General features: G+C 43.4%; 2 protein-coding genes across 2 annotated transcripts in view; one reads left to right on the top strand and one right to left on the bottom strand.

Moving 5' to 3' along the window:
• Positions 1-11,157, bottom strand: part of NSUN2 (NOP2/Sun RNA methyltransferase 2) — a 45,917-nt gene extending 34,760 nt beyond the window's left edge. The window contains exons 1-5 of the mRNA XM_083145170.1: positions 10,691-11,157; positions 7,645-7,802; positions 4,867-4,971; positions 4,189-4,294; positions 713-784 (exon numbers count right to left, since the gene is read on the bottom strand). Of these exons, the coding sequence (XP_083001296.1) occupies positions 713-784; positions 4,189-4,294; positions 4,867-4,971; positions 7,645-7,802; positions 10,691-10,792 (543 nt within the window). The 5' untranslated portion in view covers positions 10,793-11,157. The remainder of the gene's footprint in view (positions 1-712; positions 785-4,188; positions 4,295-4,866; positions 4,972-7,644; positions 7,803-10,690) is intronic.
• Positions 11,158-11,566: 409 nt separating this feature from the next.
• On the top strand, positions 11,567-19,871 carry SRD5A1 (steroid 5 alpha-reductase 1). Its single transcript, XM_083188116.1, has 5 exons — positions 11,567-12,176; positions 13,752-13,918; positions 15,982-16,083; positions 16,585-16,735; positions 18,967-19,871. Exons 1-5 carry the CDS (start codon positions 11,617-11,619, stop codon positions 19,031-19,033), a joined length of 1,047 nt encoding a protein of 348 aa, XP_083044242.1. The 5' UTR covers positions 11,567-11,616; the 3' UTR covers positions 19,034-19,871.
• The last annotated feature ends 6,772 nt before the right edge of the window (positions 19,872-26,643 follow it).

Genomic DNA, 26,643 nt, shown 5'->3' with positions numbered 1-26,643 from the left:
TCACCATAAAAAGATGGTGATTGCTACACTGACACACAGCGAAAATCACTTAGAAAGCAATTCGCCATCTGATCATTGAATACACTTATGGCGAATCACGTTGAAAAACCACAGCAAATTGCGGAGACTATCAGACGGTGAATTGTCCGTCATTCACTGTTCGCCGTCGTCGAATATTGCACGTTGAATAGGGCAATTCACTTTTTCAGTAAAAAGATACACCTTAGAGCATGAAAATAGCACACACTCGCCGTAGAACATGGCCAATCAGCCTCATTGAATACTGCCCTTTGAATTGGTCCTGGACCACTAACCCAGGGCACCCCAGCAAGGGCACAGCAGCACCCCAGGGTGCCACGGCACACAGTTTGGGAACCACTGCCATAGAGCATCCTTAGAAAATTTTAGATATGCAATAGATAGAATACAGCACCAGATAGGAACTCAGTGCTACACATTTTTCACATCCTGTGTGCTCCAGACTTATTTAAAAAAAAAAATAGAATAAGTTCATTTTTCTCCTCAAAATTCTACACAATGCCCCATAATGAAAATATAGGAGTTTTTTTGCAAATTGATAAAAAAAAATTAAATCCACAAGTGTCTTCCAATAAACCTGAACAAGACTGTAAATTACATTTGTAATCTGTAGCCTTTTTAGGGGTGTTTTTTGGCAACATTTCATACGTATCACAGTTGAACTGTATCTCACCTTATGATGTGGCTCGACATTCAGAAGAACGGGTGGGATCATACTGACTGCTTCTTGACGACTGATATTGCCCTGGAATACATTAGTGGGTAACTTAATACACACCGTGAACTTAAGTCATTCTAATACCCCTTTAAGACCTGCAACTCTGCAATTACCAGGCATTTTGAGTGGCAGGTCATTTTTGCCAGGTGAAGTCTAACCCCTTTTACACTATTGACAACAAATTACTGGGTTAAAAATGCCAACCGGTAATTTGCTGAAATACAAGGGTGTTTCTTTTTGTGTAAAATGGGTCAACCCAGGTGACAAATCCCAGGTCGCCGACACCGATATAAATCAGTGTCAGCACCACAGTAATTAAGACATGGGTTGACCCGTTTATACTAAACAAATTGCCAGGTAGAACTGCTTTACGCGGTAATTTGATGTTCGGTGTAAAAGGGGTACTAATTAGGTTAAGAAAGCCGCTTTATGGGTGTGGCTTGGTCCGTTCCGTGAGCGGACGTGTGTGGCGTGGGCTCTGCAAAAATCCTGTCTGTACATCCCGCCCTGGGGCCAGAGAACATCCAGATACCCTCCACTCACCCTCCGGAGAACCTTCTGCCTTTCCGGAGCCATCCGCAGCTCTCCTGCGTGGCCTGCTGTGGTTGTCTGGACATCTGCCCTCCGTGCTGCCGGGTGCCATTTTGGGACTTTTCTCCTGGCTGCAGCTTTGATTGGCGGCCCCGCCGATGGGACCCGGAGCTGGGTGCACTGATGCAGCGGCTGTCTTCCCTGCTCAGAGCCTCCAGGAGTGGCAGGAGCCACTGATCTGATATCCTGTAGGTGTGGCTCGGTGTCAGTGAACACCGCCATCTTGGTCCTTAGCAGCAGGCATGGTGACACCAGCATACAACACCATTTAGCCTGCTCCATTCCTTGGTGGATGTTAGCAGATTTCTCCCTGTATGTCTCCCTTTTGCGGGTGTCACACTGCCGACTGATCCCTGTTTATTGTGTCTGCCCTGCTGCCAATGGAATATACGCAGAATATATTGCCTTATAAATATCTGGATAATTAATCCTTCTTGTTTAGTAATTGCTGAGCTTTGGTGGTGTGCTAGCCGGCACCAGGCTACTTACCACTTCCTTGAACTATTTAGCCAACACCATTAATATGGCTGATCCTGAACAGCTGTTGCTGGAGGCAATTGAAGCTTCTACCCAGAAGACTATTGCGGCACTTGATAGTGTATTATATGTGCTACTACACCATGTGCCCATGCCTTGTACAGAGTCCCCAAATCTCCTCGATACACAATGCCAGAAGGATAAGATCACACAAGATCTTTGTGGCACTTGGGGATGTGCATATTTACACAAAATCGGTGCCTATTACCTCTGCACCATCTTCAGCTGTGCCCCCTCTGGATCTGGTCTGCCGGATGGATGTACTACCGACGTTGCGGGGGGTCTGCCTACTGATCTAGTGGACTATATGAAACTGTCCCACAGCCCTGGCTGCTCCAACTCGGTACTCCTGCTCTCTCTACTGTGGACGCTATCCTGGCAAAGAGGAGCCAGTCTACAAAGATCCTGCTCCTTTGTTGATTTCCCCTATGTTTCCTGGTGGGATCTCTGGGCCTGTGTATCCTGCTTCTCCCGGCACTACAAGTCACCCTCCTGGCCTTTATATACACACTGGGTCGTGACTTTTATCCTGACTACACAAATGAAAGGTTACGACATCTGGCCGGATTGATATTGTGTTTTTCTAAAACAAAGGACCTTCCTTTCATACGCCTCTGTATCTGAAGTCTGATTTTGTTTATTTTTACTTACATTATTTGCTGCCATTCCCTGTTTCACAAAAAATATATATGTGACTATATAACAATAGTGTGTGTACAGTTGAATTAGGCGGGAGAGTCGCTTATCAGAGTTCTGGATCATTTATGTTTTATTTTTTCACACCGTCCTATTACAACCTGTTTCTAGAAATGATTTACCCCATTTCTGCTAATCCACGCTGTAATATATATCCTGTTCTTCTTGCCCCTTTCAACATCCTTTATTTTGGTGGGATTGTATGGGTGGGAGGGGTAAGTTAGGTTTTCTTTTTGGCTACAGTAGCTGCTGTTGTCAGCTAAGGATACTAACTTTTTCTCCTCTGTGGTTATTGATAGTGTAGGATTAGTGGGGGTTTGGTTACAGGGAATAAAGTACACCTAAGTTGTGGGTGGGCAGTACAGGGTGGGTGGGTGGGGGGGGGGTTCTTTTATTACTGTTATTTGGAATAATAGGTTTATTAGGTTTATTTTAGTTCAGAGTGACTTTTTGATCTACAGATTTAGGATGCTTCATGGTTTCTTATGCCTTATGTCCCTTACATTTTTTGTGTGTGTGTTCGGCTACTCGGATGGCGCCTCCGAGTGGATGAGTAAATGTGTACCTATCCTTATTATGTAGGGGTGACGTCCATTATATTCATTCTATTATTGTGAGCATGAACACGTAAGTATATTTTTCCATCTGCCTGCATATAACCTAATCTGGTTATTACATATCTCCTGTATGCACCTACTGATCTGTTGCCCTACTACTTATTTTTTTTGCTTTTGTGGTTTGTTTTCTTTTGAAAATTAATAAAAAAATTACTCAAATTTATAAAAAAAAAAAAAAAAAAAAAAAAAAAAAAAAAAAAGACGCTTTATAACAAAGCTACATTTAAAGAAGAAAAGTTCAGCTAAATAGAGTGAACGCATCTAAAAGTAAAAAAATGTATTGCATAGGATCCTATGTGAGAGAAGCTAGTTTGTTTTTTTTTGTAAAAAAAATAAAAAATTTTTTTTACCTATGCAAACATCGTAGCAAATGCTAGAAAGTAATTCACTGTATCAAATTTTGGGACATTGAAAAACACTGGTTCAGTCTGAATATTTTTTCCCCTTTGATGCTACGTGCATCACTGCAATACATGAAGGCTGTCAGTGTGTAAAATATAACCTACACGTATTGCACCATAAAATATATCGTACATGTACCATATTTTTTTACATGCTGCCGCCAAAGTATAGCCAACATGTATGGCAGTGTGTAAAATATAGCAAACATGTAAGCAATATTTTGGCCAGCCCTTTATTTCAATTTCAGTGTTTCACACCAGCCCATTATTTAAATATGCAGTCACGAATGGGTCTCAGAAGATTGGTGCCAATATCTTGTCTTTCGTATCTTTCAGTGTGTATGCACAATATTTTTTTGATCAGCTCAAGGGAAATTGTTCACCAATATCTTGTCTTTCATATCTTCTAGTGTATATGGGACTTAAGGCTATTGTTAACAAGAAATAACACATTCACATAAACCAACATCACAATTGAATAGAGTGCACTAATGCGCTTTCCGAGCAATCACTGCTGTACAATTCATTAAAAGATTAGTAAAACAGAAGTGTAATAAGTTCATGTATCTGCCGAAATGCAACGACTTACAGATTCCGTTTCATGAACAAGAAACTGATGAAACTTTTCTAGCTCTGGGGACTTGCGGATTATCTTTCTGCTCAGATTTGTGTGCCAGGCAAGCTCATCGGGGTACCTGAGGAGAGAAGCAGATGCTAAATGCTACAGGTGGTTCAGAGTTCATCTTCCACACCACAAAACAGTTATCTAAAAAAAATATTCATTTGAGCAGTAACTAAAAAGAAGAGTCTCTTAATATACATATATGCTCCTGAATAAGAGACTATGACCTGGAAACACACACACACACACACACTGCTTGTACAGGTCTTCTTGAATAATAGTGAGCTACAAACAGCTTGATGTTCCAAATATCCGATTAAAGTGCCAGCACAGCTCACATTTGTTATATAAATTCAAATAAAAAGTTGTGTAAAATAAAAAAAAATTCCTACACAAGATAAACATTATGATGAACACAGATCTTTTTTACACTAATTTTGACAAATTAGTTTGGCACTCAAAGGGTTCAGAACAGACCATGCCATGCCTGTAGTGTAACCTCAAAAGCAGCCACATTAGAAGCAATTTATATGGGCAAAAAAAAAAAAAAAAATTATATATATATATATATCTTTTTTTACTTTATAATACATACAAATCTTCACTGTTACTTATGATAATGACCTTATAGAAAGTGTTTCTTACCAGCTAAGGGGCTGGGGAGCTTCAATCTTCTGACCATCAACTTCTATATCTTCTAGTTCTTTAAAGTATTTTTCCTTTAGACAATGTAGTATTTCTTTGGCATGACTAAATTTAAATAAAAGCACAAAATTGTTTGAGTATAATAATCTATGCTTGTGAAACACTGCTACAGTGTATATGGTCATATTTGTGCAATATTACAGAAACATGACAAGGGTTATGGGGGTATAGCACTAAGCTTCAAAAGTGATAAACAACCAGCTCCTGTCTGACATTTTTCCAGAGAAACTTGCATCGGGAAGCGGAGAGCTTGCATCGGGAAGAGAGTCATCCAGCAGCTGTCGACAGGGGCCACACAGGTGAGAGACGTGTGCATCTACCCATCTCTCCATGCGCATACAGGCAAGCCGCAAACACCACTGCGGGTCTCAAGCTGTGAGCTCCATACCCCGGCATTATAGCAATACTAACAGCGGCAACAACCATCACGCCACAGGATGAATTGAAAATACAAAAACATAAATAGAGACATAATTTATCAACATCTTTATTTGTGGGATATTGAATCAGAATATCTATTGTGGAAATTGTCCACATTTCATCATAAACTGGAATAAGGACTTAAGTTCAAGTACCTTGAAAAACAGTGCTTTGCATATAAAGTGACCATTCAGGCACATAAATATAAAAATAATTATTATAAATTCTATTTTTTTAATGTATTCATAACTAGAATTTAAAGTAAAATTTAACTTATAAAGGTGGCCACAGAAGAAATATAAATTTATTAAACAATAAAATATATATTACATCTTTTGTCTATTATTGTGTGGGTTCAGTTCACGATGTCAGAATTAGCATTAGGGCAGCGTTTCTCCACAATCTAATCCGATGCGCGGTCCTGTGCACATCAGATCGGATGGTCTGCACATAAGACAAATCTTATGTGCAGCCGTCAACAGCACATTGTGGGTGCGGCAGTGAGCGAGGTCCAGACAGTGGGGACCAGAGAGCAGGGTCCAGGGTTGTGGTAGGCAAATAGAAAAAAATCCTGTTAAAAAGAATGGGCGGCCGCTGGTTGGCTGAGAGCTCAGCCAATCAGCAGCCACCCAGTCTTTTGAATATAATTTTTTCTATTCTCCTGCAGCTCCCCAGGTTACATGTGATAAGCCACATCCAATTTAGTACATGTAAAAGCATATCAAGTGCCAAATTTTACTGCGCTCTCATGGGGAGCTCAGGGGAAGTCGGGGTTGACTTGTCCTTCGGACAAGTCGGCCTTTATGTGTGGGGGGCCTTAATCTGTATATCCCAGCTATGTGCACTTTCTGACTTGCTCTCTCTTCTGTAACACCAAAGAATAAAAGGATTCCATACACTAGTCCAATTTGACCACTTTTCACCCAATTTCGACCCGAGAAAATCGGGTGAAAAGTGGCCAAATAGGATGCTTTTGCCATCTGAACTGATGGAGTGCTCCCATGCGCATCGGATTGGAGCCTGAGGTTGAACCTCTGATACCGACTGCCTCCAAGCAAAATTGACGTCAATTAATACTGATAATTTTTGAACCACGGAGCATGTGTTATCTTTATCTTCATAATTTCGCACATAATATAGTGACAGCTTTTTGATTGAATTCTCATTGTTGAGTTTATGTGACTATTTTGCAATCAATTTAATTATGTGTACCTGTTTTTTTAGCATAATTTATTGAATAAAAGTTAAGTCATTTCAATTATCATTTGTAAAGTGTGCCCCAAAAACCTTTATATGTTCTTCCTGTTTTGTCACTGACTTTTTTTTTTAGTTGTCATGTTGAACAATTTTGGGAGCACCGCCAACCAGACACCACCGATCAATTGAGTACTAGTGGTATCTATGTTGGTATAACCATTTATATGTACGTTATTCTCTGTAATTGATCTACTTTCCAGTGCCGCTCCCAACCAATATTGTATAATTGCATTCTGAAAACCATGTAAGGAGGATAATGCAAGTGCCAACCGTACACCGTATGCTGCCCTTTTTGCATACAATGCATCATAAGCGATACCAATCAGACCTTCTGGAGAGTTGGCAATCTGACATATCTAGAGTGCAGCACTACCAATCTTCAGGCTCTGATCCAATTCTCAGGGGATCACATCAAATCAGACATCATGTCAAACACATGCAATTTTGACACTTAATTCATTTTCTCGGCCAGATCCGTCGGGTTCAAATGAAAGGCCAAAATCGCCATAGTGTATGGGCCACTATACAGATGGAGCTGCTCTCATTAGAGCATCTCCTGGTGATCTGATCCCCCGCCAGAATGGGGCGCGCACGCGATGCTCGGGCGCCTCATTCTTGGCAATGGCCCCCGCGAGCAGGCGAGACGCTTGCACGTCTGCTCCCTCAACGCTATGGATATGTCAAGCTGGCTCCATCTGTACATTTCCCACCTATTTTTCCCCGGTACTGCTTATCCTGGTGAACACTACTTTCCAGACCATGGGTCTTCAAACTGCAGCCCTCCAGATGTTGTGAAACTACAAATCCCAGCATGCCTTGCCACAGTTTTAACTCCCTTATAGCAAAACTGTGGCAAGGCATGCTGGGATTTGTAGTTTCACAACATCTGGAGGGCCGCAGTTTGATGACCCATGTTCCAGACATTAACTTTGAGGACAAGACCATTTCAATGCATGCTACTGTACCGACATTTGGAATCATTGTGTACTTAAATTCAACATGTTCCTAGGTTTCCACAAAACAATAAAAACCTGCATGTACCTTTTGTATCCAGTGATTCGGATCGTAGCTGGGAGAGGCTCCCTGAGAGCAGACATAAACTGCTCCCACTCCCCCTCTGGTACAATCTTCAGTTCTTGGTAATAGTGTTCAAAAAGTTTGTTCTCTTTGATGATTTCAGCATAGCCACCTTCCCATGCCTTAGAGACAAACACACAAGTCATTAGTCTCCATGCAAAGCTATTTTACCAGGTGCCGCACCAAGTCCTTTTTTTTTTTTTTTTTTTTAAGAGAAAAAATGAACCCTGCCATTTTACCAGTGCACTTCTAAAACATCCTTCCAGTGCCAAGCCAAGTGAGAAGATGGCAAGCGCATTTAATATTTGCAAAAAATATCGGTACTGGTTTCCTATCACGGCGCCCGTCGTGGGTCATCGCATACCTTAAGTTAAGGTATGCGATGGACGTGACCGACGCGATTTTTGGGCTATTTTTAGCCTTTTTACTGACAATTAAAAAATTTGCGTCCATCGCATGCCTTAACTTAAGGTATGCGATGCAACCAACGCGATTTAACATTGAATGCATTGTATTCAATGTTAAATTCCTATGTAAAATCGGGTCCATTGTATGCCATTATAATGGCATACAATGCGACCGATGCGATGAACCCGATTTTACATAGGGAACAATGTTAAATGGCCCAATGGACCCGATTTTTGATTGTATACCCACCCTGATGGGCAATTTGTATGTGAAATGCCCCCCCTTGTTAACGCCACCCCACGACGAACGCCAACCCGAAGTGTGCGAGCGCAGCAAGCCCCGCGAGGGGCCACGTAATACCTGTGAAGTAATGCGCGTCCACACGCCACACTTCGGGCTCGGTGGCTCGCCACACTTTCTATTCTCAACTCCACGCCGACGTGGATAGTGGGGGTATGAAAAGGTCGGAGGATGCGTACCGCTGCGCTCGCCACGCTTCGGGTTGACGTTGATGGTGGCGTTAACTGGGGGGGCCATTTTACACTTCAGGGTGGCTATTTGGGGTCTGTGGGCCATTTAACATTGTTCCCTATGTAAAACGGTAATCGCGTCGGTCGCATCGCATGCAATTTTCTGGCCGCATGCGATGCGACCGACGCGATTTACATTTTACCATGCATTCTATGTAAAATCGCAGCCATCGCATGTCATTATAATGGCATGCGATGCCCGCGATGGGCGCCGTTCTAGGAAACAAGTACCGAATTTATTTATTAATATTATATAGCGTGCACATATTCCGCAGCACTTTACAGAAATGGCAAAATCATTTAAAATATCATCTAGTATGTACCCTACTTGCCTACTATCAAAGTCTCCTCTCTGTGAGAAGCGACCGTCACCAGCACGTCAGGGGTGGGGCCTGATTTAGGCCTCTCCCAAGAAGTTGCGAAACACTGCAATTTAGCACTGCGGACAGGGGGATGCAGAATATATATATATATATATATATATATATATATATATATATATATATATATATTTTAATTATTCGTATATTTACTAAGGGGGCACAAAACTATCCCATTCACCTGAGAGACCCCCACCTCCCCTCCCACTGCATAGCATCCAATAATAATAAAAAAAAAAAAGACAATAATCCCACCCTATATTGAATATTACTGGGAGTTGGCGGTCACGAGTCTCTAAGCAGCGCTGCGGCAACCTCAACACATGGCGCCAACTGATCTCACCAGCCACAATGCATCCCTGGGACCGCTGCAGGCGCATTGAAAAGCGTACCGTCTAAACTCCTGAAACTAGCAGCGCCGCACTGCTAGTTTCAGGAGTTTAGACGGTAAACTTTTCTATCCTTTGCTGTCAGGAGATGGACCGCGGTCCGCCAGTTGCTGATTCGTGGTCTAGGGATAGGCATCAGGGACATCTGCAAATTTTAGGTATCACTTGTATCTCAGACAGCCCCCTTTGGTTTGATAGGGGGATTTAGCAAGATTTTTAAACTCTGAATGTGAAGCATTTCAAGAGCTAAGCCCCAGTAGCTAATGCCATTTTTAATTATCATTAACCACTGATGACTATGAGCTGCACAGGGCAATTTACCTTACTGATAATGGCTGCTCAGTCTGATGATTGAGCATAAGCAGTAGCATACCAGGGTACCAAAGACGATAACCCTAGCCACCAATCCTGCAGCCTAACCCTAAAAGTGGCCATATGCATATCTAGTTTGGACCTTTTTCACAAGATTTCCAGGGGGTATGGGTGAAAACCGGACCAGGTCAAACCCCCCCGGACCGGACATCAAACTCTGCATTTTGTAGCTTGTAGCCTCCGGTCCGGGGGGTGTCATGTCCGGGGGGCTGCCTGTCACCCCTGTCACCAGGTAGAGGAGGAGGGGTAGAATAAAGCCTCCCTGTATGGTCCGGGCATGTAGCAAAAATCGGACGGTCCGGACCACACAGGGAGGCTGTAATCTCCCATGTCCCTGGTGATAGCTATCACAGGGACCCCCCTGACAAGACACCCCCCGGACAGGACACCCCCCGGACCGGACCCTACAAGCTCAGGACTGCAGATGGTCCGGATGGCAGTCCGGGTCCGGTTTTTACATAGTCCCCTTTCCAGGCATCAGGTCAATAAACCATGTGGTAAGTGCCACACCTAGTGTTTTACCACCAGTTCCAATCAAAGGTCCTGTATGGCTCAAACCTGGAAAACGCCATGGCTGCCACAATTGTATGTCAGATCCTGTGGCAGTCAATGGCATTGCATACGATACATCCAATGCAAAATGAGCACATACGATGTATCATATGCAAATATGCAATCCTGCCACCCAGGAACCCAGCATCTCTAGCAAGTTAGCTGGTGAGGTATTGCATGCAAGGTACACATGCGATACCTTGCAGTAAAACGCACATCGTGTCAAGCAGGCATGTATTAATGCAAGCAGCCGGGTGGAGGGAAAGAACCTTAAATGTTACCGGTTCACCAGGCGCGCATCACCTACTCGTCTCTCCCCGCGTATTCCTAAACTTAAGACTGTCAGGATTTAAGGTGCTCTTCAGAAAACCGCACTTACCGCTTGCTCTCTCGCCCGGCGCCGCTCCTCCTCCTCTGCCGGGGTGCGTTGTACGGCAGGGCGCTGCTGCCTCTGACGGTTGCGCCGGTTCCTGCGCCCCATCACCTGACAGATACCTCGGACGTAGAACCTGGTGAGTATGGTTGCAGAAAGACAGATGTGCTCGTAGACGGACTGCCACTGCTTGATTGCTGCCTGGAAAGAGGGTGGGTGACACGTGTGTGTGTGCTCCGGGTCACTCACAGCAGCACGCCGCTAGAAGAGGCTGGCGATGTTACTGAGCCCCAGCGCCGCCTAACACGTGCAGACAGAAGAAGTAGAAACTTCCTATACCAGCGTGTGCGTGCTGCTACTGTACTGACGCTAGCTACGGGTGCCGTGTGGAACCGTAAGAGGAAGCCGGTGGAATAGACAGCCGTAACCAATCGCAGGCCGCCTGCAGTGACGCCATGCATTATGGTTGTGAAGCCTTCGCACACATTTTTGATGGGATGGGGGGGTGTCTAGATCCCATGCAGTTTAGGTAATTTTCCCATCATGCCCTGGGTCCACGTATACCTGGAGGGGGAATATAAATCTGTGGCGAGCGAAGCGAGCCACCGTGCCCGAAGCGTGCGAGCGTAGCGAGCCCGCGAGGGTACAATGCTGCAAAAATAAAACAAAATAAACGACACCTACATGAATTACACATACATTTAAAAACGTTGTGAGGGCATCTAACAACTTCCGCCCTCACTGAACGTCACTTCCTGTAAGCTATACTGCATGGGAGCTAGTCTCTACCTTTTTTTTTTTTTTTTTTTTTTTTTTTTTTTTTTTTTTTTTGACATGGGCAGAGCTGTTATTTATCATTTTATATTTGGTGTTTAGAATCTATTACATTTTATGACACGAACATTGAGACTGGGTCTGTGAGACCGGTTGGAATGTCCTTGTTGTTTTGGGAATGTTATGCAGACGCTGAGCACACATACACCACATGCCTAAAGTTATCCATTCCCTCGTCAACCTGCATGGACTGCTCTAACGTCATCATTCGGGGCGGAGAAGCCTTTGATAGATGGAATGTCAGCCCAGCGCCTGATGTGACAGTTACAGCAAGTCTGGCTGCAGGCGGGACAGCTCCTCCCCTCATTGATCAGATTCACAACACTCGCTGTGTGGATTCGGAGCTGGCAGCGGTGTCAGCAGCCGGTACTATGGCGCTGTCCGAGCTACTCAACGACGAGCGGCGGCTGCTGGAGCTGTTATCCCTGGTGATGGTCATCATGGGGGTTATTTCCTTTGTTTTACTGAGGTTTATCCGTGTACCCTATGGGCGCTATTCCAGCTCGGTGTTTGGGCCCCCTGTGCCCGTGCGCTTGGCATGGTTCCTGCAGGAGTTGCCCTCTCTCTGTATAGCTGTCTATTATATTTCCACACAGCAGGAGCTGGGAGCACCCTCCGTGGTTTTAATGGGAGCCTTCACCTGTCACTACATACACCGGTACACACAGGTCCCTGCCTGCTCCTCTAATACTTATGTAACACCATGTTATGCTGTCCTGTCACTGCTCCTATGCCATGCCTCCCTTCTGTACTATTACTATACTAGTTTCTTAACTGGTCTGATATGCTATTGCACTGTAATAATAATACCTGTTGTTACTTCTAGCATTACTCCCTGTCTCCTGTCACTACATACACTGGTACTTACAGGTTCCTGCTCCCTACCTGTCCTATTACTGCCCTTGTATTTCAATGCTCTTAATTCATACTTGCCATATGTAAAGTATGTGTGCCTTCAGATGACAGGAATTCTATACATACAATTGTGCTGGTTTACAAATTATATTACACAAGGGTGTAAATCTAGAATATTTTGTAAATAGTGTCTGCAGTGAGCTCAGATGTAACCACCTATGTAAACAAAGAAGGATTATAAACCTAACTACTATAGATACTGTTTGTCCACTTTAAGGGGAAGATGTCATTTTTCTTACACAAGCTGTAACATGGTGGATACTTTGGGTGAGATTTAATAGGATGAGAGGTTCAGAAAGTGAGAGATTTGGTGAGAAATCTCCAGTTTTTTTAAAGCGGCAATCATTTACACTGCTAAACCAGTCTGATTTTGCAGTGTAAATGAGTGCCGCTTTAAAAAAACTGGAGATTTCTTACCAAATCTCTCACTTTCTGAATCTCTCATCCTATTAAATCTCACCCTATATCTCTCTCTCTCCAGAATTTGCTTGCCTGCATAGTTCGAGAAGCTTACATTCTAGAATCCTTCAAAAAATATGCGCAATACTTACATGATCACCCAAGCATTTCGCTAATGTTCCTTGTTAAGCTTCTTTTGTATTTTGAGCTGTAAAGGCAAATGTAAAGCTTTTTTGGGGAATATCTTATTAGCAGCTGTAATTTACACTATTACAGTATTGTGCTTTGTGTACTTCATAGCGTAATTCCCAATAAGCAGCATTTCAGAACCACAATATCAAATTGGTCCGGGTACTTATACGGGAGCTCGGGTGTGATTCTAATTGAATTTTTTTTTTTGAGACTGCGCATGCACACAGTCCTTATGTGCATGTGCAGCCGCTGTGTGCGAGCGGCCACGGCGAATAGATTGATCGCTGGGCACTGGCAAACAACAGTGCGGTGTGGGGCCGAGGGATTCGCCCATGGGAACTCCCAGCGTTTCATGGGAGTTCCCACGGTAATTCCACGATGGTGCGAGGGACGGGCAGCTGACATCAGCAGATATCGGCTGCCTAACCACTTCCCACACAGGATGCCCGCAGATCTGAGAAATGCACAAAAATATAGTTAACAATATCGTTATCATGCATGTTGTTTTTAAAAATATATACCCAGCTTAAAATAGGACAATTTACTGGAGTATTTGCACTCCATGAGGCATTGCTAGTATTTCTTAGTATACAGTAAGTGGGTTTTATAGTATATGCTTACACTGTATTGTATATATTTTAATTAGAGCCAGTGTTGCCTTTTATAACTGGAATTTATAGAAATATTAACTGGTAAAAGATATTTTTCTATTGTCTGTTTTTTCCAGAACGCTTGTTTACCCATTTCTGATTCGAGGTGGTAAGCCGACACCACTTGCTTCATTTGTTCTTGCATTTATTTTCTGCTGTTATAATGGCTACCTGCAGAACAGCTATCTGTGCAGGCATGCTGCTTTCCCCTCTGGCTGGACATGTGACCTAAGATTTATCACAGGTGAGTTTTCCTGTTCCACTACTGTATATGTAATGTAACAATATAGTGCATTAAGGTTTGCATTTCTGTCATATTTCATTGCATATAATACCATTTCATCCCCAGAATCAATTTAACAGGATTTTTTTTTACATGCCACCTGGCACTATCATGCTTCAGGTGTCTTAAACATGTATGTTAAGGTGCATACACTATATGATTTGCTCCAAGTGATATCTTTAAAGATATCAGCGAGGCTCCCATGCGTATGATATAGTGGAACAATATCGTCAAATTGAGCAGCATGTGAAGACGAGGGGAGAAATAGTCGCTAATGACGCGCAGGAGCGCACATCGTTCACACTGTACTGGGCAATATTTTAAAGTGAATGGGTCAGAAGAGCTGAAAAGAGCAATGCTGTTTACAATATCGCATAGTGTGAGTGCACTTTTATTGTGACAGGCACAGTAAAAAGTTTGAATGGGGCAGAGAGGGAAGATGAAGAGTGCAGACATGTACAATGTCTCAACATGCATTGTTGGACAGAAATACTATACCTCTGCTTAGCCAGCAAGTGGTCAATATATGCAAGAGCTTATACACAGTATATATCAGGCAGATTATACTATCCCCAACCGACTACATCTCAATGCTGGCTAACAAATTTACCTGAGGAGAACACTGTGGTACCATTGATGATTGTTCCTTATAAGCAATAAGCATGCTTGCCATAATATCCCTTTATACCATGATAACTATGATTTACAAAGGTTCCCTGGCTTAAGAAAACCAGGTGAAATTAGGCTTGAATTTGTGTAAATAATAGCGGTCCCGGATTAAAGAGATATTATGGAAAGCCTAGTAATATGCAGCTGTGATAACTGGCTGTACTCTCTCATCTCTTGACTTGCATGTGTGTTTTTTATTTAATTTAGCTGTTTTTTTTTATTATTATTAAGAATTGGTTCTAAAACATTCTATGTCCTTTTTATTCATCATAAATAAACCATTTTATTTTAATCAAGACATTTTTTTTAATTCAAATGTTTATTGAAACACCATTCAGTATAGTAGTGAACATTATGCCGTAATAGACAATTGAAATACAATGTACAGTATTCGCTGTATTAGATACAAATCATGTCAAGTATCATGTCATACATTTCACTTATATAATCAGGACATATTTAATTGCCTGATAATGTACATGGGGCCTGATTCAGACCTGATCGCTGCAGTGAGAATTCGCACAGCAGCCAATTATGGATACACTGCGCATGCAAATGGGCTGCAATACCTGTGCGCGAGGCTTGCTAGTGAAGAAATCTTTTCCTCCGCTAGGAAGATGATTGACAGGAAGTAGGGGTCTGTTGGTGGTAACCATGATTTAATGTGAGTGCTAAGAAATAGAGGCATACCAGAAAAAAATGCTAGGTGTGCCTAGGAAAACGTTTAGGAGAGGGTGTGTGACGTCCGGTCCAGGCCAGATATTCCTGTATTCATTGCAGCTACAAGTAAAGCTGGCCATACATCAGAAAGATCGATCTTAAGATCGATTGCGCTCATGATTGTGTACAATTTCCCTTGAAATCCCCGGCAGTCCTCGGTGGTTTTTGGACACACAATCTACACACAATCGATCATACAATCAATCATACAATCCATCTACTGCATGATTGTGTACACAAGATGTGCACACAATCTGCATACAATCCATCTTACAATCAGTCATACAATCCATCTGCTGATGGATTGTATGATTATGTACATAAGATGTGCACACAATCTGCATACAATCCATCTTACAATCAGTTGAGATTGTATGATTGGGTACAATATCTTTCTGATGTATGGCCACCTTAAGTCTCTGGTGACTCCTAGCTTGCGATGCCTGGTGAGCAGTGGAAAAATCATTTGAGGTGAGCTTTTAACAAAGGATTTTGGCTATTTGCTAGTCATACACCTAGATTCGCTCAGCGTACACATGAGTTCATAATGCGGGATTTCACTATAGCGGGTGGCCTGTACCTGTTCACTGTATATTCCTGTTTATCTCATTGTAATTAAGATCTGACTTTTACAGGTATAACACTGTTTTTCTGTGGAATGTTTATCAATGCTTATTCTGACCACATATTGAGGAATTTGAGAAAACCAGGTGAAACAGGCTACAAAATACCCAGAGGTGAGTTATCACTCCAGCATAATCCTAATATCTGCAGAACATATTGTATCCCATAGTACATACAGGTCTGTGTTTGATGTTATTGGTGGACACGACAACTTAGTCAAAAGTATTGACTAATGTAAATGATGTGATCTCTTACATATTGGGCTAGAGCTCCTTGCAGATTTTACTGGCTCTCTTTCTAAAATCAATAAAAAGAAAGCTTTACTCTCTGTCTGATGTACTGCAGATACAGCAATACAGCTATAGAGACCTAGTTAATACCCTGTAGCAACACATATTTGTATACACTCTCATCACTTTTTCTGAGTCTCTCATGACTGCGTCAAGCACACACCGCATGTAGGGGATACTGCAGTGAATCCAGCTACTGATTATATCAATTGCCTATTTTTTTTAATTTAAATTCCGTCTACAATGATTCAGATTGAGTTTGTGGTACTTACAGTTTCCAGTCCTTAAACCTGTATATAAATTTTTGCCTTTGCTTTATTTTAGGTGGACTTTTTGAATATGTGTCTGGAGCAAACTTTTTTGGTGAAATTGTTGAATGGTTTGGGTTTGCTATTGCTGGTTGGTCCATCACAGGAGCTGCTTTTGCTATATTCACATTGCTGGTTCTTCTGTCTCGAGCACAGCAACATCATCAGTAAGCATTTTACAATGTTGCATATAATACACAATGGGGGGGGGGGGGGATTTTGGTTGGTTAGCAAAAGTAAACTCCTATTTTGTTTCTGTGCAGAGTAAATACTGACTGCTTTATTCTTACACTGCAATTTAGATTTCAGTTTGAACACGCCCCACCCAAATGTAATTCTCTCTGCACATATTATCTCTGCCCCACATGCAGTACACGTGTCCTGGCACCGGCACCTCCACCGATGGCAGACAGCAAGAGTCCAGTGGCGGGCATGAGATTTCCATTGAATAGGGCGACCTTTGATTTGCTGAGATTGCTCTCTCTCAGCCAATCATCAGCTCTCCTATTCATTTGGGCAGCGCAGCAGACCCCGGACACCACTGCTCATAGCCACACTGAATGATTGAGTAAACCCTCTGATCATTTACTTAGTCATTCTGTGTGTGGCCATGATCAGGGGTGTTCTGAATTTCAAAGAAAATTGGATAGATATTGGATTAAATCCGATAAAAATCCTAAAACATGGATTAAAAACGAATTTTAGTGTTTTAGATAATAATGGTAAAGGTTGAGTATTCCTTATCCAAAATGCTCGGGACCAGAATTTTGGATAATGGATTATTCCGTATTTCAGAATATTTTAATATTTCAATGATGTACAGTATCTTGAGGTATCTTGCATTTATGTTGTACAAACACATCAAACACATGAAATGCACACAAATGTATTTTATTTTTGCATAAAACAAGGTTTTAAAACATGAAACAAAGTTTGTGTACTATCTCAGTCATTGAATTTGAATGCCAAGCAATCATGTCCTTGCACATATTTAGTGGCAGTTACATATCATGCCCCCAGTAGTGCTGTTACAGATGTCCCCAGTAGTGTCTTTAGCAAAAAAAAAAAGTAACTTTCTGGAATGTATGGTTTTCGGAATAATTTGGGATAATCAACCTGTACATTAAGCGCCTTCTCAAAACCAACTTCTATTCCATAGAAATGCTTGTGTCCCACTAACTGGACATATTTCTCTCCGGGAGGCGCAAATAAAAAAAGTTATTTTGTTTATTTGTGGGTTGTTGAACTGTGGAACTATGTGGTTTTTTTTTAGGTATAATGTTTTTAAATATTTTTTTATTCACATAGTGGCACTTTGCAATTGTAATTTAGGGCCTTATTCTAGTTCACTCTTTCTGACAAAATCCTTCTTAGATGGACAAAACCATGTGCACTGCAGGGGGGCAGATGTAAAATGTGCAGAGAAAATTAGATTTGGGTGAGTTATTTTGTTTCTGTGCAGGGTAAATACTGACTGCTTTATTTTTATACTGCAATACAGATCTAACTCTGAAATAAAACCCCACCCAAATCTAATTCTCTCTGCACAAGTGACATCTGCCCCACCTGCAGTGCACATGGTTTTGTCCATCTAAGAAGGATTTTGTCAGAGTGAACTAGAATAAGGCCCCAAGTGCTGTTTCTCTATTTCTTATTCGGTTTTGTCATCTATATATATGTCTAGTGTCTGATTGTGTGTCTCCAAACACTGCCATCTGTTGGCAGCAAGTGAAACTACATCTCTTTCTCTCACACATGCACAAACACAAAGGCAATCACAATGTAGTAGACTAGCTTTCGAAGCATTTGCTTCAAGCAGGCTTACTAGTATATAATATGTGTGGAGTACACCCACTATTGCAACAGCTGTAGGAATCAATTATTGATCCCCACAGCTGTTGCAAGAGTGGGTGTACTCCACACATATTATTTGTCTGCGTTCAATAGTAATTACTGTATTGTCGTGTTTTACAATTTTTCTCATGTAATGTTTTTTTTTTTTTTTCTAGTGCTCACCTTATGTTGTGTCTTGTGTGCACTTTTTTTTTTTAAATTAGATCACTGCATTCACCTTTCTGTGAATGGGGTGCAGGAGAATGCACCATTGGTGGGTGTATAACCATCAGACCAAGGTCACCGTCTCCTCAGTAGTCTATATTGTTAATTGCTTAGTGTGCCATATAGAAAGCATTCTCTATTTGGTACATTTAGGATCATTGTGCACATGTACTGTAGTACCTGTGGAGTAGATTTAAAATATTCTCCAGTGTATCAATAAAGCTTGGTGGTACATGTGTGGGTAGTGTGTTTTTGTGCCATCATCAAGGTATACTGCACCTGATGTTGTAGCTTTAAGTAAAAGATATGCTGACATGAAGATTTATTTTGTATTTTTCAGATGGTATTTGGAGAAATTTGAAGACTATCCCAAATCCAGGAAAATTCTAGTTCCATTCATTTATTAAGTGCAACAGGAATTAAGAAAAGACTACCATCTCATTTGGACTTTTATCAGGGGCATACTTTTTATGAAATGTAGTCCCAATGTAGAGGTCATTTTCCATTTTACCAGACACAAAACAGCAACTCAAAAGTACAAAAGCAGCTTTGAACCAACCATCTTCCTCAATTTGCCCACGGGTTGGGATAATTTGGTCTACAGCATTATGGTAGACAGTCATAAGGTCGACATGGGAAAAGGTAGACGTGTCTAGGTCGACATTGGAAAAGGTCGACATGGTTCTAGGTCAACAGGTTATTAGTTCGACAGGATTATTCGTGCGACATTGTCTAGGTTAAACAGTCAGAAGGTCAACATGGGGTTTTTCACTGTTTCTTTACCTGAATGTCAACACAGTCGACATGGACAGTTTAAAGTGCACTCCATCCCCTCGCATCGCTCGCTATGCATCGGGCACGGTGCCTCGCGCACTATTTTATTCTCCCACCACACCCTAGTGGATGGTAGGGCATGAAATAGCGCCTGTCTGCGCATGTTGTCTCAAAAAGCAGTGATAAATTCCATGTCGACCTTTTGACTGTCGACCTAGACAATGTCGAACTAATGACCTGTCGACCTAGAACCATGTTGACCTTGACCCGTGTCGACCATAATGCTGTAGACCAAATGACCGCATCCCGCATTGGTTCAAAGAGCAAGCAAGATACCAGTGTTTGTGGAAGTAGTAGCAGGTTGCACAAGAAGAGGGGAATAACTGGGCAGCGTAAAGACATTCTTTGTAAAGTATACAGTAGGTGCAGGAATGCACCACCATTAGATAAACGGAGGTGGTTGTCCTAATACTCACTGGGTAATGTGAGCATAAAACACTTTACATTATATGATATCTTTTATCCAAATGGAACTGTTGCACATGACTGCTGACACAATTTCTTTCCAGTGAAGCTGGTGGTTCCTGCACATCCATGTCACTTTTACTCTGGGCTATTTGGCTATGATGTCTGTCCAGGGGCGGGCTGGGCCGGGGGGCAGGGTGCCATGTGCCCCCCAGGCCGCTCTGGCACGAGTGCTGCGGGCCGTGTCCGCGGCCGCCTTACCTTCGTTGCACTGCCGGCGGCCATGTTTCTGTAGTCTTTAAAAACATGTCTGCGGGCTGCGGCTACAGAAACATGGCCGCCGGCCTCCACAGCTACGTGGAGGAGGGCCCGGGCCGGCAGCCTATTCCCTCTGACCACCCAGCACTTGCAGACGCTGGGTGTGGACGTCATGACAATGACGCCTCCCACCCACGCATCTGCAGACAGTGCAGAGAAAGGAAGCAGGCAGGCACGCACGGCACGCTGGACTGAGTCTGGACGTATCGGGGGACTGATCTGTGGCTGCAGCAGGAAAAATTCAGTAAGTGAGAATCAAACTCACTGAGGTGTCCTGCGGTCATGGCATTACTTTTATATTATACAGGGAGAGCAGCCTGTGGTGTCATAGCATTATTATACAGGGGGAGCAGCCTGTGGTGTCAGGGCATAATGCCATGACACCACAGGCTGCTCCCCCTGTATAATAATAATAATGCCATGACACCACAGGCTGCCCCCCCTGTATAATATAAAAGTAATGCCATGACACCATAGGCTGCTCCCCCTGTATAATATAATAAAAGTAATGCCATGACACATAAATTATTATACAGGGGGAGCAGCCTGTGGTGTCATGGCATTATTATTATTATTATACAGGGGGAGCAGCCTGTGGTGTCATGGCATAATGACACCACAGGTCGCTCCCCCTGTATAATAATAATGCCATGACACCACAGGCTGCTACCCCTGTATAATATAAAAGTAATGCCACGGCACCACAGGCTGCTCCCCCTGTATAATATAATAATAGTAATGCCATGACACAAATTATTATACAGGGGGAGCAGCCTGTGGTGTCATGGCATTATTATTATACAGAGGTTGCAGCCTGTGGTGTCATGGCATTACTTTTATATTATACAGGGGAAGCAGCCTGTGGTGTCATGGCATAATTATTATAAAGAGGGAGCAGCCTGTGGTGTCATGGCATTACTTTTATATTATACAGGGGGAGCAGCCTGTGGTGTCATGGCATTATTATTATTATTATACAGGGGGAGCAGCCTGTGGTGTCATGGCATTATTGTATAATAATAATGCCATGACACCACAGGCCACTCCCCCTGTATAATAATAATGCCATGACAATACAGGCTGCTCCCCCTGTATAATATAAAGGTAATGCCACGACACCACAGGCTGCTCCCCCTGTATAATATAATAATAGTAATGCCATGACAAAAATTATTATACAGGGGGAGCAGCCTGTGGTGCCATGGCATTATTGTATAATAATAATGCCATGACACCACAGGCTGCTCCCCCTGTATAATAATAATGCCATGGCACCACAGGCTGCTCCCCCTGTAAAATATAAAATAATGCCATGACACCACAGGCTGCTCCCTCTATATAATAATAATGCCATGACACCACAGGCTGTTCTCCTTGTATAATAATTTGTGTCATGGCATTACTATTATTATATTATACAGGGGGAGAAGCCTGTGGTGTCCTGTCTTTTACGCAATGGAGCAGCCTGTGGTGTCCTGTTATGATTATAACACGGGGAGCAGCCCGTTGTGTCCTATTATACAGGGGAGCAGCCTGTGGGGGTCTTTATATTATACAGGGGAGCAGCCGGTGGGGTCCTACTTATGGGCCAGTGCTCTGGACTTGCCCCCCAGGCTAAAAGTTGCCAGCCAGCCCCTGTGTCTGTCCAGGGACACAATCCAACTCTGAGAGCCTATGTGTGAGTTTTAGGTGGCAATCCCAATACCGTTTTACATTACCTTTATTCAAATTTAAATTTTCATGATAAAACTGAAAGGTATTTGCCAAAACGGCGCTATTACTAAATGGTTTACGTATTGGACCTAATGTAGTTTTGCTAAAAAGCAAAACCGCGACTGGTGCTTCTCTCGGGTGCCGGACGTCTCACCGACAGTCGGGATTCCGACAGTCATTACTCCGACGTCAGAATCTCTACTGCTCCCTCGTGGGGGTCCACGACCCCCATAGAGGGAGAATAAAATCGGTGGCAAATGCAGCCACTGTGCCCGCAGCGTGGCGAGCACAGCGCTCCCCCCGCTGTGCAGTCGGGATTCCAACGTCACGCTAATGACTGTCGGAATCCCGACTGTCGGTGTGTTATACTACACCCCTTCTCTCATGCTGGCCGCCAAGCACATTACAAGGCCAGTAGATACAAATGGAATTGGACAGGGCGCTCCCAATTGAGATGCAATAGGATATATCCGGCACACTTCCTTATTTGATGTCAATAGATTATGCTGTGTTGCAATACCTCAAACGAAAGACAAAAAAAATCGCACTTTTCATAGTGTAGATGTTACTGTAAATGATAATAATTTTTCTAATAAATGTGTATTCTCTTTACCGAAAAAGAGCCTTTCCTTAGGCCACAAGATATCTCATATGGTATTGTCTGATGCCTCAATGTTGGACAAAACTTTTCTTCTTATTCCATGTATACCTCGGTTTAAAATTAAATGCTCCACATAGTTTAAAACTGTAAACATTTATTCAAAATTGATGCAAACAATAAAACAATTTTGACATAGTACCGTGTCTGGCCTTATAATCAAGGCTATTTGTGTCGTATTGGACAGTCAAAGGAGTAGGTCCTGGTGAGATCCCGGGTCTCCTCAGAAAAACGGGTACTTATGTAATATCTGGGCTCCCGTTTTTCTTATGAGACCGCGTCCCCTCGCGGGGCTCGCTGCGCTCTCCACGCTTCGGGCACGGTGGCTCGCTGCGCTCACCACACTATATAAAATCAACTCCATGCGTAGTTGGATAGTAGGGGTATGAAAAAATGGGGTGCATTTAACATGGGAGCCCAGATAATACATAAGTACCGAAAAACGTCCTCCTTATATAGCTTCCAGATGGTCCGATTACAAGGTCCAGTCCCACAGTATCTATGTCACATTATTATTATTATTAACCACCAACGCGTTTCTGCTAATTTACAAGCCTTCCCCAGGGTCAATGTTAGCTGTTTGGGGTATAAAAACCCAAACAGCCAACATTTTTTTTTGGCCTTCTATAGGAAAATAAAAACATTGGCTGCAACAGAGAGAAAAAGTCTCAAACACATTACATATTATATCAGCTGTTGTGATGATTTACATTTAATACCAGTTATGCATTGCACTGCCAGTGAGCACATCAAATGAGGTTGACTGTATATTCCTTAACATTTCCCCAGTAGTGGTGAAAATAGCAATATAGCAGCAAAGATGCCCATTATTTTACATCAACATGGTTCCTAAAAAAATGAATGATGGAAGGATACTCATCTTGTTATATACAGTACTATAGATTTGAATCACATTATACCAACAGAGATACCCAACTTATATGGCGCTTTGAGGTGCACACAATTATTGCATCTGCTTGGGTATCAAAGGCCATGATGAAGCTTTGTGTAATCAGCTTCAACCTGACACAGAAGCCTTTGCCTTGGCTGAAAAGCTAAAGTGTGCAGCGGAGTATGTTTGTCAGGCTGGTGAAGAAGGCGCCAAGGTGGCGTCAAAAGTGTCAGCCACCTCTGGGACAGCTAGAAGAGCTCTCTGGCTTAAGGCTTGGGAAGCTGACAGTGAATCCAAGAAGTCTCTAGAAGCATTGGCTTTTAAGGGAGAACTTCTTTTTGGGGCAGAACTGGATTCCCTTATCAAGCAATCCACGGGGGAAAGAGCACTTTCCTTTCTACCACTTCTAAGCACTCAGTGTCTACGTTTAGGGCTTTTAGGCCATCCTTCGTTCCTCCTTTCGAGGGGATGCGTACAGTAGAGGAAAATCAGGTAGGGGAAAGTTACCCTCTGGCAAAGGATGGGCGCCCAGATCCAATTTCGGGGCCTTTGCAAAGAAACACCCTTCCAAAAGTGAAGATAAGTACTCAGGATGATGGTGATTGAGACTCCCCGTTCTGGGACCAGAGTGGGGGGACACCTCCTGCAGTTTTGGGATGTGTGGAATCTCTCCACCCCGGACCCCTGGGTTCTCTCCATCATTCCTCTGGGTTACAGGATCAATCTCAGGGGTGCTCCCCCAAAGAGATTTCTTCCAACACCCCTGCCACGAGAATCTTGTTTGCGAAAAGCCCTCTTGATCGCCACTTGATCCTGTGCCTCAGGAGGAAAGAAAGAAGGGATTTTATTCCATTCTTTTCTTAGTCCCCAAGCCGGACGGTTCCTTCAGACCCATTCTAAACCTGAAGTCATTAAACCTACATCTGTGGGTGGACCACTTCTGGATGAAATCTCTGCGGTAAGTGCTTTTAAGCATAGAACCTGGAGAATTTTTAGCATCGGTGGACATCCAAGATGCTTACCAACATGTGCCTATATGCAAGGAACATCAATCTTTACTGCGTTCTGCAATTGGGGAAACTCATCTGCAGTTTAAGGCAATACCTTTTGGACTGGCCACAGCGCAAAAGTGATGGCTGTCATGGCAGCGGCTCTTAAAGGGGATTGTGATTATCCCATACTTGGACAACCTCTTGTTCAGTCAGCAGAGAAGTTGCAGGAATATCTGACGATTGCAATGCAGTTTCTCCGAGACCATGGGCTGATGTTAAATCTTCCAAAATCTCACTTAACACCCACTCAGAAACTTCAGTTTTTGGGTGTGATCTTGGATACACATCTACATTGTGTGTTCCTCCCAGAGTCCAAAGCGGTGGACATTCGCCGGTTGGTGCTGTTGATTCTCCAGTCACCGAATCCAACAATATGGCAGTGTTTGAAGTTGTTGGGCAAAATGGTGGCAACTTTCGAGTCCCTGCAGTATGCAAGGTTTCACTCGAGACCTTTTCAGTGGAACATTCTGTCCAGTTGGTCTGGCAACCTGAAATCCATGAAACAGGAAACTGTTACTGTCTCAGCGGACTCATTGATCTGGTGGATGGATCTGGAGTCTCTTCAATTGGGACGCTCCCTTCGCTCGTGGAATTGGTTGGTTGTCACGACCGACGCCAGTCTCAGGGGCTGGGGGGCAGTGGCCTTACACCTCAGATTGCAAGGTCTGTGGTACAGTGCGGAGTCAAAACTGCCGATCAACATCCTGGAACTCGGGGCAGTGTGGAAGACTCTCCTGAAGGGGTCACCCATCCGCATACAATCGGACAATGCCACGGCTGTAGCTTACCTCAACCATCAAGGGGTTACTCGCAGCAGGATGGCCATACAGGAAGTCTCGCAGATTTTTCAGTGGGCAAAAGTGAACATTCCGGCTCTGTCAGCTGTGTTCAATCCGGGGATCTGCAATGTGGAGGTGGACTTTCTCAGCAGGGCAGAACTGCTGCTGCGAGTACCCCCTTGATGGTTGAGGTAAGCCACAGCCGTGGCATTGTCCGATTGTATGCTGATGGGCGACACCTTCAGGAGATCTTCAGGAAGTTTTTCAGGAAATAGTAGCACTTTGGGGGCTCCCAGAAGTGGAATTGATGGCGTCCAGACAAAATTGTCAGGTTTCCAGGTTTTACTCCTGGAGCAGGGATCCCTTGGCGTGGGCAGTGGATGCTATGACAGTTTCATGGTGTTTCAGCCTCGCATATGTATTCCCTCCATTTCCCATGATCGCTCGCGTCCTCAAGAGAGTGAGGACACAGGGGGTGCAAATCATCTTCATTGCTCCGGATTGGCCCATGAGGTCTTGGTATTCAGACATACTGAGGTTGTCGAGGGGATCCTGGCATCTTCCTCTTTGGCCAGACCTACTCAGATAAGGACCTTTTCTACACCAGGACCTATGTCGTCTCAATTTGTCGGCCTGGCTTTTAAAACCTCCGTAATGCCCATTGCACATTTTAGCGAACTTTGTAATACCAATTACACATAAAGCCACATGCCATAATAACAATTACACATAAGGCCACACATGATGCCCATTGCATACTATATAACACACCGCAATGCCCATCACATACTATATAACACACCGTAATTCCCATCACATACTATATAACCCACCGTAATGCCCATCGCATACTATATAACACACCGTAATGCCCATCGCATACTATATAAAACACTGTAATGCCCATTACATACTATATAACAAACCGTAATGCCCATTACACATTTGACACATAAGTGCCACTTACCTACATGCTCATTGCCAGGGGCTTCATGCTCAATGCCAAGGGGGACTGAAATTGCTCGTAGCCAAGGGGGACTGAAATTACTCGTTGCCAAGGGGGACAGAACTGTGCAGCAGCCCGCTCCCGGCTCCCCACTGATTTTTTTCAATTCAATGCACCGCCTGCTCTCCTGCCCACAGCTCCCCCACCCGCTCCCAGTGCCGGCAACAGAAATCATGGGGCCCCTACACTGATATCTGTGGAGCCCCCCTCCCCACCAAGCATAGTAGTGGTGTGGAGCAGGGAATGAGTAATAGTGCAGAGAAGGGAGGGTGGGAGTGATAGTGCGGAGCAGGGAAGTAGGTGGTAGTAGTGTGGAGTGAGGGTGGGAGGGAGTAGTGTGGAACTGGGAGGGAGTAGTGT

This window comes from Crinia signifera, chromosome 5 (assembly GCF_055691185.1).
Source record: "Crinia signifera chromosome 5, ASM5569118v1, whole genome shotgun sequence".
NCBI classification, from domain to species: domain Eukaryota; kingdom Metazoa; phylum Chordata; class Amphibia; order Anura; family Myobatrachidae; genus Crinia; species Crinia signifera.
This window is presented reverse-complemented; position numbering and strand designations above follow the sequence as displayed.